This window comes from Bos mutus, chromosome 9 (genome assembly GCF_027580195.1).
Source record: "Bos mutus isolate GX-2022 chromosome 9, NWIPB_WYAK_1.1, whole genome shotgun sequence".
In the NCBI taxonomy this organism is placed as follows: domain Eukaryota; kingdom Metazoa; phylum Chordata; class Mammalia; order Artiodactyla; family Bovidae; genus Bos; species Bos mutus.
The window spans coordinates 52,877,706-52,891,021 of record NC_091625.1 but is presented as its reverse complement, the minus strand read 5'-3'; the positions used below and the strand labels follow the sequence as shown (position 1 = coordinate 52,891,021).

Sequence of the window (13,316 nt, the reverse complement as noted above, 5' to 3'; positions counted from 1 at the left end):
TTTACCTCTTAATTAATGAGCTTTGCTGCTTTTTAAAAATAATGTGTTGTTTGTAACATTAAGTTTCTAGGACCAAATGATATGATATCAGAATGGAAGTTAGGTGTTTTTGGAAATGGAGGTGATGGTTTGTACGATGGAGTCAGTCCTTAAAGTAGGGTGTAGGGGTATGTGATGAATGTGAAGTCCTGTGGCCAGACATAGGAATTTTGAATGGAATTGTCATTAGGAAAGTCTTTGAGAGGAATGGATTTGGGCAGAGGGCGGGTGGAGAAGGCTGTTTCTTAGCTCTGGATTAGAAATGAGTTTCTATTTATTGAGCATCTACTCTGTGCCAGGGGTTATGCTTGACATTAATCTAAACATCAAGTCAACCCTGTGAGGTTGTTATCGTCCCCATCTACAGATAACAGCCTGAGGTTCAGAGGAGTGAACAAATTATCCAAAGACCATGTGTTCAAGGTAAATAGCCTCCATGACCAAGTAGGTTATAGAACCAGGATATGAATCAGATGTGTCTTCCTGCACAACCTATGACCTTAAAAATATGACAGGTTTCAAAAGACAGTTGTTAGAAATACACAGGTAACACGTGTTCATGATAATGATCCAAATAATGTTATATGTAAGTGGAGTAAAATAGTAGTTCCTTCCTTCCCTCTATAGTTATACTCTATAACATAACCACAGTGACCAATTTGTGTTGCTTTGTTGCTTATACAAACATGTAACATTTTTTAGGGGTTATATTCTTTTCCCAACTCTGCCAAGCCAGGTTTCAGGTTCGTAGCTCACAAATCTCTGGTTGAGGGTGGAAACCTGTTCTGTGCAATATTGTCTTGGTTGCTTTTGAACGATCCTTATGAAAACAGATTCAAAAAACTCCCTTGGCAGGTTGTTTTGTTCTTTAAACCTTACTCTAAAAAGGAACATTTTCCATTTCATTAACCCAGATAATTTGTTTGCAGTTTGAGTCATTTCTGTCCTGCTCTGTATATGGTTTGATGGAGAGCAGCTGGTTACCATATCAGGTGCAATTACAACTTGGAAACCTGAAAAAAATCAAGTTAATGTGGGAATATTAAAAACTGAAACACTCATCTCATGTTAAAAAAAAAGGACACTGAAAGCAGCGGAAATTTCTTTCAGTTTCTTTTAAAAGAAGCTATAAAAAGTCTAGAAACAAATTTAGAATTACACAGATTGAAAGTTTTCTACTGTAACCTATGCTTTTTAATTTTTAAATTTCAGATCTACAAATGCCTAAGCAGAATCTACTTAACACTAAGTCTTTCCTGTGAGCATTTTTATCTATAGCCATATTTGATTTAAAAAATAAAACAAAGCAAAATAAAAAATTCTCAGAACTGATACTTCTGATATGTCAATTCTTTTAACCAGAGAATACATAGGAGAAGCTTCATTCTATTTCATTGTTTTCGCAAAGTATAAATTATTTCACTAAGAGCTTGCCATATAGCAGGTACTCTACTGAATACTTTATATTACTATTATATAACCTTCAGGTTCATGAATGGGCACAATTTTTAGCCCCATTTTTCAGATAAGAAAGCTGAATCACAGAGAGGGTATGTGTTTGTCCGAGTCACCTGTGATTGTTCAAACTCTAAATTTTTGGTTACAAGTTTGCTGTTTATCACGGTTCTTCACCGATCAAGTATTATGTAAATTTGCCTCTAGTGTTCTTAAGCTATGCATAGTACCTTTATTGCCAATGGCATCAGTGGGAAGTCAGATCAACTCACTAACTCACCAAGTTGTCAAATTTGCCATATTGACCATTCACCTTTGACAATTTCTAAATGAATATTAGATTTCATTTATTCATGATAAAGTAAATTTTTGAAAGTTAAATATATTCTGAATGTTTGCTATTTAATCTTACAATTGTATATGCTACATGTTACATACTCCCAATGTCTTTAGGACACTTTGAATATTATTTTTTATTTTATCACATTGTAAGCATTTAAAATATTCTTTACAAAATTTCTCAAATGGTAAGAGAACAGTAATTTTGTATTTCTAACAAGTTAGAATGTTAACTATAAGTTATCCAAGAGAATCTTATTTATTATGAAACTTAAAACTCTTACTGTGTGAAATAGAAATGAGGACCTCAAGAAAGAATGTTGTTGTTTAGTCACTAAGTTGTGTCTGGCTGTTTTGCAATCCCATGGACTGTAGCCTGCCAGGCTTTTCTGTCCATGGGATTTCCAAGCAAGAATACTGGAGTGGGTTGCCATTTCCTTCTCCAGGGATTCTTCCCAACCCAGGGATCAAACCTGCCTCTCCTGCATTGACAGACAGATTCTTTACCACCCTCCAGAAAGAATAAAGGACCATCAATTAAATCCACTCATTCCATACATATTAATTTAAAACATAAAGAATTGTGAAGCTCAAAAGTGAATTTGTCAGAATAAAATATTGGTATAATATGAATATTAATCCATTGGCAAAACAAAAAAAATCACTTTGTAAAATTAAAAATATTTAGTATGAGCTTAAATAGTACTCACATGTTCAGTAATTTGCTTGAAGGACTCATACAACTCACTGAAAGCTTGTATACTCACAGATATGGCTTATTTCAGGGGATACAAATCAGAACCTTTGTTTGAGGAGGCCTTAAAAATAGCTGTGAAAAGAAGAGAAGTGAAAAGCAAAGGAGAAAAGGAAAGATATACCCATTTGAATGCAGAGTTCCAAAGAATAGCAAGGAGAGATAAGAAAGCCTTCCTCAGAGATCAATGCAAAGAAATAGAGGAACACAATAGAATGGGAAAGACTAGAGATCTCTTTAAGAAAATCAGAGATACCAGGGGAACGTTTCATGCAAAGATGGGCTCAATAAAGGACAGAAATGGTATGCACCTAACAGAAACAGAAGATACTAGGAAGAGGTGGCAAGAATACCTAGAAGAACTATACAAAAAAGATCTTCACAACCCAGATAATCACAATGGTATGATCACTCATGTAGAGCCAGACATCCTGGAATGCATAGTCAAGTAGGCCTTAGGAAGCATCACTATGAACAAAGCTAGTAGAGGTGATGAAATTCCAGTTGAGCTATTTCAAATCCTAAAAGATGATGCTGTGAAAGTGCTGCACTCAAATATGCCAGCAAATTTGGAAAACTCAGCAGTGGCCACAGGACTGAAAAAGGTCAGTTTTCATTTCAATCCCAAAGAAAGGCAATGCCAAAGAATGGTCAAACTACCACACAATTACATTCATCTCACACGCTAGTAAAGTAATGCTCAAAATTCTCCAAGCCAGGCTTCAATAATACATGAACTGCGAACTTTCAGATGTTCAAGCTGGATTTAGAAAAAACAGAGGAACCAGAGATCAAATTCCCAGCATCTGCTGGATTATTGAAAAAGCAAGAGAGTTCTAGAAAAACATGTATTTCTGCTTTATTGACTATGCCTAAGCCTTTGACTGTGTGGATCACCACAAACTGTTGAAAATTCTGACAGAGATGGGCATACCAGACCACCTGACCTGCTTCCTGAGAAATCTGTATGCAGGTCAGGAAGCAACAGTTAGAACTGGACATGGAACAACAGACTGGTTCCAAATCGGGAAAGGAGTACGTCAAGGCTGTATATTGTCACCCTGCTTATTTAACTTATATGCAGAGTACATTATGAGAAACGCTGGGCTTGATGAAGCACAAGCTGGAATCAAGATTGCTGAGAGAAATATCAATAATCTCAGATAGGCAAATGACACCACCCCTATGGCAGAAAGCGAAGAAAAACTAAAGAGCCTCTTAATGAAAGTGAAAGAGGAGAGTGAAAAAATTGGCTTAAAACTCAACATTTAGAAAACTAAGATGGTATCTGGTCCCATCACTTCATGGCAAATAGATGGGGAAACAATGTGAGACTTTATTTTGGGGGGCTCCAAAATCACTGCAGATGGTGACTGCAGCCATGAAATTAAAAGATGCTTACTCCTTGGAAGAAAAATTATGAGCAACCTAGATAGTATATTAAAAAACAGAGACATTACTTTGCCAACAAAGGTCTGTCTAGTCAAGGCTATGGTTTTTCCTGTGGTCATGTATGGATGTGAGAGTTGGACTGTGAAGAAAGCTGAGCGCCTGAAGAATTGATGCTTTTGAACTGTGGTGTTGGAGAAGACTCTTGAGAGTCCCTTGGACTGCAAGGAGATCCAACCAGTCCGTCCTAAAGGAAATCAGTCCTAAATATGTATTGGAAAGACTGATGTTGAAGCTGAAACTCCAGTACTTTGGCCACCTGATGCGAAGGACTGACTGTTTGAAAAGACCCTGGTGCTGGGAAAGATTGAAGGCGGGAGGAGAAGGGGACGACAGAGGATGAGATGATTGCATGGCATCACCGACTCAATGGACATGAGTTTGAGTAAACTCCAGGAGTTGGTGATGGACACATAGGCCTGGCTTGCTGTAGTTCATGGGGTTGCAAAGATCGGACACGGCTGAGCAACTGCACTGAACAAATCAGAACCAGCCAAGGGAAGAGACACAAAGGGCAGAGTCCAGAAAGGGACCCAACATGGATCATCCGGCCTTCCTCCGCCTGTGGAGTCCTAGCCTTACCCGCTCTTGCCCAGACTCTGTGACAGTATGCACGGGGGACTGCCAACCCGAGAAGCTCTCTCAGGTTTTCGGTGTCCAGAGCTTTTATTGGTGTTTACTCACAGTCATCCTGTGTGGCTGACCTTTCATCTCTAGCCTCTCCTGGAGGTCAGACTACTAGCTTTGGTCCCTTGCTCCTCTGGAGGTCACAGCTGATACAGTATGAACCAAAGCTCCCATCATAAATCATGTTGTTATACTGTCAGTGGTCATAGCCCCAGAGAACAGAGATACTCCTTTCAGGCAGGATATTCTTAGGCCTGGAGAGGTCCTTTGGATAAGGTTAATTCTTCACTACATAGATGTACAGTTTTCTAAATAGTGTATTTCATCATCAGTGGTCCAAAATAGAATATTATCTTTATTACCTGTTAAGTTGAACTTGTTATAAGTGTACAAATTAGTGGTTTTCATTTTTTAAAATTTTATTTATTTATTGTTGGTTGTACCACGTGGCTTATTGGATCTTAGTTCCTTGGCCAGGGATTGAACCCGTGCCCTTGACAGTGAAAGTACAGAGTCCTAGCCACTGGACTGCTGGGAAATTCCTGCATTTTTTTTTAATTTCAAAGTTTTCATTTGACAAACTGATTTTCAATCCGTTGGCCATTTGGAGAACTGGTTTGGGGGCAGATTGATTTTCACTGAATATCTTAAGACAGTGGTTCTCAGATTCTGGTAAGCTTCGGAATCACTTGGATAGCCTATTACAACCCAGGTTACTGGTAGCCCGCCAGGCTCCCCTGTCCATGGGATTTCCCAGGCAAAAGTCCTGGAGTGGGTTGCCATTTCCTCCTCCAGGTCTAGGTTGCTACTGCTAAGTTGCTTCAGTCGTGCCTGACTCTGTGCAGCCCCGTAGACGGCAGCCCACCAGGCTCCTCTGTCCCTGGGATTCTCCAGGAAAGAATACTGGAATGGGTTGCCATTTCCTTCTCCAGTGCATCCATGCATGCTAAGTTGCTTCAGTCGTGTCCGACTCTGTGAGACCCTATGGACAGCAGCCCACCAGGCCACTCTGTCCATGGGATTCTCTAGGCAAGAACACTGGAGTGGTTTGCCATTTCCTTCTCCAAGGTCTAGGTTGCTGCTGCTGCGGCTGCTGCTAAGTCGCTTTGGTCGTGTCTGACTCTGTGCGACCCCATAGATGGCAGCCCACCAGATGGCAGCTCCCCTGTCCCTGGGATTCTCCAGGCAAGAACACTGGAGTGGGTTGCCATTTCCTTCTCCAAGGTCTAGGTTAGAGCCCCATTAAATTTATACTCTAAGGAGTTCCCAGGAGATGCTAATGTTGCTGACCCAGGGGCCACACTTTGAGAACCACTGGAATAGAGTGTGATGTATGTCAGGTGTGAGGAAAGAGATGCGTCACTGAAATGAGGCAGGGAAGAAAGGCGGAGAAGTCTGGGAACAAGGCACTGCTTTCCGTGTCCTTTTGGCAAGAAAGTTTGGGAATGCTCCCCATTTTAGGTTAGCTGTGGGACCCCAGGATGGAGACAGTGGGTTCAGGGAGAGAACCTGAACCCAAGTCACCCCCAGAGAACAGCTGCGGGATTCAGTGCTACTCTGTGTATGAGGCACGCAGGGCCCTTTGTGTGTTACTGTAACCGGACACCAGAGTGATTTGCAGTGGCTTGTGTGAAGGAAGCCTTGTGGAAGCATTTCAGAAACCAAAATCAATCTTTAACTTGTTTCTTTCTTAATTTCTCTAGGACTTCATTGTGTTCCCTTGCTTTTTAAGTCCCGTAACTGTCTTCCTTTCTCTCCTACCTCAGGCCATGTTCAGTCTTTGTATGGTGGAAAGTGGTGCTGACGAGGTGAATTTACACGGTGTGACCAGTCTTGGCTTAAAGCAGGCTCTGGAGTTTGCATACACAGGACAGGTATGGTACCAGATGTCATCCGAGAGGCTTAACTTCACATGACCAGAGGAGATTATCCTTGAGGAATGAGGTCTAGGTATTTTTCTTGTTATTCATGTCAATGTTGAAAAAAGTTTTGCCTCCACTTAATAACTAAAATAATAGAAAGGTAAGTAGAACACTTTGATTTTAAATATGACCCAGGAAACATGGTATTTTAATCTTAGCTCAGTGGCTTGCTTATACGATTTTTAAATATCTTAAGGGATTATCATATGGGAGAGTTTGCAAGATAACTCGAATTTTCGTTGTTATCAGTTCACTGAAGCTCAGTGACTCAATCATGGCTTTATTGACCAAAAGTGAAAGTGAAGTGACTCAGTCGTGTCCAACTCTTTGCAACCCGGTGGACTGTAGCCTATCAGGCTCCTCTGTCCATGGGATTCTCCAGGCAAGAATACTGGAGTGCGTTGCCATTTCCTTCTCCAGGGGATCTTTCTGACCCAGGGATTGAACCCAGGTCTCCTGCATTGTGGGCAGATGCTTTAACCTCTGAGCCACCAGGGAAGTCCAAAAGACCAAATTAAAGCTTTAAAGAGCTATGTCTAACATCTTGGCACCCTATCCTCTGCATTTATTTCAGGGTCAGGGCCTCAGATTAGAATGTGATGGTTTAAAAGCCAAAGTTTGTTCAGCACTAAAATCATTAGAGGACCTACAGGAATCTCCAGAGCACATTCATTTTATTTCTTGCTTTTTAAATGAAAGTAATGGTGACAACTAACATATGTTAGTGTATGACTGTCAGAGAAAATCAAAACAAGACTGCATATGAACAGTATGAACAGAGATCTGAAGCTTCATCTTTCTTACCTCATTGCATGTTAGTGAAACAACTATTAGAACACACGAAACCCATCCTTATAGAATTATGTTTAAATTGAGATGTAATATTTTTAAGATTTATTTTTGATATGGAACATTTAAAAAGTCTTTGTTGAATCTGTTGCAGTATTGCTTCTGTTACTTATGTTCTGGTTTTTTGGCTACGAGGCATGTGGGATCTTAGCTTCCAGATCAGGAATCGAACCTGCACTCCCTGCATTGGAAGGTGAAGTTCTAACCACTGGACTGCCAGGGAAGTCCCAGTTGAGATGTAACTGACATTGTATTAGTTGTAGGTATACAACAGAATGATTTTCATTATGTACAACAGAATGATTTACATCAAAACAATTACTGTAATAAGTTTTAATTAATGTCTGTCACCACACAAAGTTGACAGATTTTTTTGTGTGATAAGGATTTTTAAAATCTCCTTTCATAGCATGTTTTAGGTATACAGTACAGTATTGTTAACTATAGTTGCCATGTTGTACATTACAACCCAGGACTTATTTATCTTAAAACTTTTATATCTTATAAAAGTTTGTACCTTTGACCCCCTTCACCCATTTTGCCCACCCTCGTCACCCCCTACTTTCATTTGAGAGCTACTCAACTATGTCAGTGGAGAAGGCAATGGCACCCCACTCCAGTACTCTTGCCTGGAAAACCCCATGGACAGAGGAGCCTGGTAGGCTGCAGTCCATGGGGTCGCTAAGAGTCTGACACGACTGAGAGACTTCACTTTCACTTTTCACTTTCATGCATTGGAGAAGGAAATGGCAACCCACTCCAGTGTTTTTGCCTGGAGAATCCCAGGGACAAGGGAGCCTGGTGGGCTCCCGTCTTTGGGGTCACACAGAGTCGAACACGACTGAAGTGACTTAGCAGCAGCAGCAGCAACTACGTCAGACCAGATACCGAGTAGTTATTTATCTTCTTTTATAGTGTTTTGTTATTTAATTTCATTTCATCCAACTTATGTTCAGTGTCTTCTGTGCTAAAATAAGGGCTGCTGCTTTTGGCAGGCTCACATCCTGGTGGGGGAGAGTCATATACATGATTCCATGTCCTACTGTGGTGGGAAGCATAATAGCAGAATATGAGACACAGTGGGGACAAAGGAGAGGATGTGGTTAACTTGGTTCCTCAGTGCAAACCTTCACAGAGAACGCAGGCAGATTCTTTACCAGCTGAGCTACAAGGGAAGCCCTTTGAAGGGTAAGGAGACTGCTAGGGAATAGGGAAGAAGTTTGCAGAAGAACAAATGTGTGTGTGTGCACTTAGAACAAAGTTCTAGGGGGGAGACAGAGTTGCATTTATTCTGCCCAGTGACCCATTCTTGATGTTGCATCCCACAACATGTCACACAGAGGTGACAGTCTTGCAGCATATACAGCAATAACTCATCTTTTCAGACTGTGCACTGAAGGGACAGGAAGTGGGCTGGCATTTCGTGGAGCACCCTCTTCAGGAACAAGGGCACTGCCCTGGGCATTTCATGTGTGCTGTGTAGCCTAATACTCTAGACAGCTCTGAGGAATTTAGTGATCCTGTTGTAAAGATGACAAGCCCTGGAAGGTGCAGTAAATGACTAAGATCAATCTCCCAGGTTTGACCCAGTGAGTCAAACCCAGTCCTCTTAATTTTGAATCCTTTTCATTTATTCTTAGCCCTTTCTTAATGCTCTATGTCATTAAGAAAAAATTAAGTCATATTTGTTATACCTTGATTAAGGAGATGGGGAAGTATTTGGACGTTTTAAAAGAGAACTCTTGGGAGAAGGCAGTGGCAACCCACTCCAGTACTCTTGCCTGAAAAATCCCATGTACGGAGGAACCTGGTAGGCTGCAGTCCATGGGGTCGCTAGGAGTCGGACACGACTGAGCGACTTCACTTTCACTTTTCACTTTCATGCATTGGAGAAGGAAATGGCAACCCACTCCAGTGTTCTTGCCTGGAGAATCCCAGGGACGGGGAGCCTGGTGGTCTGCCGTCTATGGAGTAGCACAGAGTCGGACACGACTGAAGTGACTTAGCAGCAGCAGGTTCCTTTAGAGGAAAGAGGGATGCCCTTGTGCATCAGTTGAATATCTCAGTTGGCACGACTCTGAACCTCAGTATCTTCACATAAGGTTGGTTATAATCAATGTCACCTCCAAGATTAAGTTTGCTGTTCAGTCGCTCAGTTGTGTCTGATTCTTTTGCAACCCTCTTATTGTCACCCACCTGGCTTCTCTGTCCATGTGATTTTCCAGGCAAGAATACAGGAGTGGGCCTCCATTTCCTTCTCCAGGGGATCTTCCCAACCCAGGGAGTGAACCTGCATCTCCTGCCTTAGCAGGCAGACCTTTACCACTGAGCCACCTGGGAAGCCCACTATTGGAGTGATGGGCCTTAATAACTCAAAAGTAAGCTCAGAAATAGTCTGGCCCAGAGTTGGAGTGGAGCATGAGAAACTGTTTTTAGGCACTACTAGCCTAGAATAGGGGAGAAGGCAATGGCACCCCACTCCAGTGTTCTTGCCTGGAAAATCCCATGGGCTGCGAAGCCTGTTAGGCTGCAGTCCATGGGGTCGCTAGGAGTCGGATACGACTGAGCGACTTCACTTTCACTTTTCACTTTTGTGCATTGGAGAAGGAAATGGCAGCCCACTCCAGTGTTCTTGCCTGGAGAATCCCAGGGACGGGGAAGCCTGCTGGGCTGCCGTCTATGGGGTCACACAGAGTCAGACACGACTGACTCGACTTAGCAGCAGCAGCAGCCTAGAATAGAACAGCCTGGGTGCAAGTCACCATGGTGAGACACTGGCAACTAGCAAGCCAATCCTGCTGGTGCTCTGCTCAGGTGTTCAGGCCCCAGGGGCCTTGGCTGCCTTATTAAGCCATCTTGTATACAGTGCTGCACCAAGTGCCAGGACAGGATGAAGCGAAATAAACAGCCTCGGCCTCGAAACCCCAAGAGAGGAGATGGACTAGCCGTCCAGGTGAGGGGCCCTTGGGTGTTGTGGCCTTCTTGGGAGCAGCCTTAAGGGGAGACCTTGGAGGGTCTGTGGGGGCAGTTTTCTGTTTTCTCAAGATGGGGGCCAGGTTTGGATCCTAGGACTGGGGCCAAGTGGAGAATGTGATGGACATTCTGATCTTGGGGAAGTAGTTGGGGTTTGTCCCACAAGTAGACCTTTTCTAAAAATATCTTCTGGTTGTCTGGAGCTGTATCTAGGGGCTCACATGTATCACCTTGGAACTTTTCAAAGGTGAGGATCATAAATCCTACCTGCTTCCTAGGGCTGCTGTGAACGTTTAAGGCTGTTGTTTTGCCTGGTGCCTGGCACACAGTAAGCCCTCACATGTACTGAATGGCATTGTGATAACAAAACCCTTATAGTGATATAACATCCAATATTAATGTATTAATAAAATCTTAAAAAAGGAAAAAAATAGAAAGTGAACTCTTTTTGATGGTTCTCCCGACCTGGGTGCTTTTCCAGTGCTGAGTTCATGAGGGCTCTGAGTTGCTGCATTTGTACTTTGTGTGTGATTATTCTTTGCTGCAGGGTGGAAGTTTGGTACAGTCTTTCTTGAACAACATTCATGGCAGTTTGGTTTCTTAAATACCAAAATGACTTTATGATAAATCTGTTTTCTCTTTGAAATATAAACATAGATGACAGCAAAAAATGGAATTGTAGTATACTTGGAAAATGCAAAAGAGCTTTGTCTTACTCTGGAAATGAAATGAACATTAAGCAAAGAGTTTAGAATAAAAATATGAATAAAAGCATGGTTCTTCAGTTTCTTGTTATTTACTATTGTGGATATTTGCTGAAAGATGGTCTTCAGCCATGATATGTATGTAGATTTGTAAAAATCTTGGGTTAACATTTAAATTATCTACCTAAGCTATTCCTGATAGTTGATTATACCTTCAGTCTGTTGTAGTAAGCATAGTATAAAATGTTAAGTATTTTAAGTGCCTGAAAATCGTTACTGCCTTGGGAAGAAAATTCAAAGTATAGAGTGGGTGTGATGAATGAGTACCACTGTGTAACAAGGTGTGTGTGTGTGTGTGTGTTCCTCCTACACACTGTTCTAAAGCATAGCCTTCTTAAAATTGGTCACAGATATCATCCAGGAAATTTTAAAGAAAAATCAAATTGTCCTCCTAATGCTAATACATCCTCTGAAAATGCATGCGCTTTTCTTATCAAGGCACACATGCACTCTGGCTTCACACTAGTTAGAGGCGTGCCCTTCCTGTGGGAACACCCTGCTTGGGTCATCACCTGAGCAGAGCCCCGCATGCGTGGCAGTGCTCGTGAGTGACCCTGCACAGCTGTACACAGTGGAACTGGCCATGGAGAGCAGAGGAGCCAGACTGCAAGTCCTGTTCTGGGCTGGCTCCAGGAGCTAGGTTAAAAGCAAAGGGTATGATGCAAAATTGTCACTGGCAAGATCTGCCAGAGGAAGAAAAAGATAAAGTGAACCTGAGGAAATGCCACCTTTTACTTACCGGTGAGCAAAGGGAATCCTGTTCCCCTGCTGTCCCTCAATCTCCTTGCTTTCCAACTCTGGCCAGGAGTCCATTCCTATTTCAGTCCAGTCCTGATAGAAGAGATCTGAAAAAGAAGGGGGAAAAAACTGTCTAGGGATGGGAGGAGGGAAGGAAGCTCAGGAGTGATGGGATATATATATATATATATAATTATAACTGGATTCACAGTACAGTTGTTCTGTAATACTGACTGTTGTACTACAGAAACCAACATAAAATTATAAAGCAGCTTTCCACCACTTAAAATTAAATAAAACTTTTTTTAAAAAAGAGATTGGTATTGACATATGCACACTACTATATATAAAATAGATAACGAGCAAGTCCCCACTGAGAACTCTACTGAGTACTTTGTAATGACATATATGGGAAAAGAATCTGAAAAAGAGTGGTTATATTTATATGTATAACTAATTCACTTTGCTATACAGCAGAAACTAACACAAGATTTTAAACCAACTACACTTCAAAAAAAATTTTTTTAAAGAAGGATTCTAATGGAGATGTTACTTGCCTCAGATGATGCCTCAGAAAACCCAGCCAGTCAGTGAGGAGCACCTAACATCAAGACCCTTTCATAAAGATATGAGCACTGCTCAGCAAGTGTAAATGAAAAAAACCGAAAGTGTTAGTAACTCAGTTGTGTCCGACTTTTTGTGACCCCATGGACTATAGTCCACCAGGTTCCTCTGTCCATGAAGTTTTCCAGGCAAGAATACTTGAGTGGGTAGCTATTCCTTTCTCCAGGGGATCTTCCTAACCCAGGGATCAGACCCAGGTCTTGTGCATTGCAGGCAGATTCTTTGCTGTCTGAGCCACCAGCTCAACAAGCAGAAGAACATGTAGTCCTAAAGGTCTTTGATTATGCCTCTTGGAATTTAAGTAGGTAAGGGCCCAAAATGAAAGCAAATAGGACTGAGAACTACAATAAAGTTTGCTGTATTAATACTCTGGCTGCCATGATGTTAAGGACGAAAGACTATATGCCGATAATGTGATAAAGTGAAAGTTGCTCAGTCGTGTCCAACTCTGTGACCCCATGGACTATAGGATCCATGGAATTCTCCAGGCCAGAATACTGGAGCTATTCCCTTCTCCAAGGGATCTTCCCAACCCAGGGATCAAACCCAGGTCTCCTGCATTGCAGACAGATTCTTTACCAGCTGAGCTGCTGCTGCTGCTGTCGCTTCAGTCGTGTCCGACTCTGTGCGACCCCATAGACGGCATCTCACCAGGCTCCCCGGTCCCTGGGATTCTCCAGGCAAGAACACTGGAGTGGGTTGCCATTTCCTTCTCCAATGCATGAAAGTGAAAAGTGAAAGTGAAGTCGCTCAGTCGTCAGGGACTAAATGCCTTCCATATAG

The 13,316-nt window shown here is 42.0% G+C and overlaps 1 protein-coding gene across 3 annotated transcripts in view; it reads left to right on the top strand.

The window, feature by feature from the left end:
- Positions 1 to 13,316, top strand: part of KLHL32 (kelch like family member 32) — a 221,428-nt gene that overhangs the window by 87,785 nt on the left and 120,327 nt on the right. For all 3 annotated transcript variants that reach the window (XM_070376574.1, XM_005892257.2, XM_070376576.1), the window contains exon 4: positions 6,430 to 6,537. In XM_070376574.1, the coding sequence (XP_070232675.1) occupies positions 6,430 to 6,537 (108 nt within the window). The remainder of the gene's footprint in view (positions 1 to 6,429; positions 6,538 to 13,316) is intronic.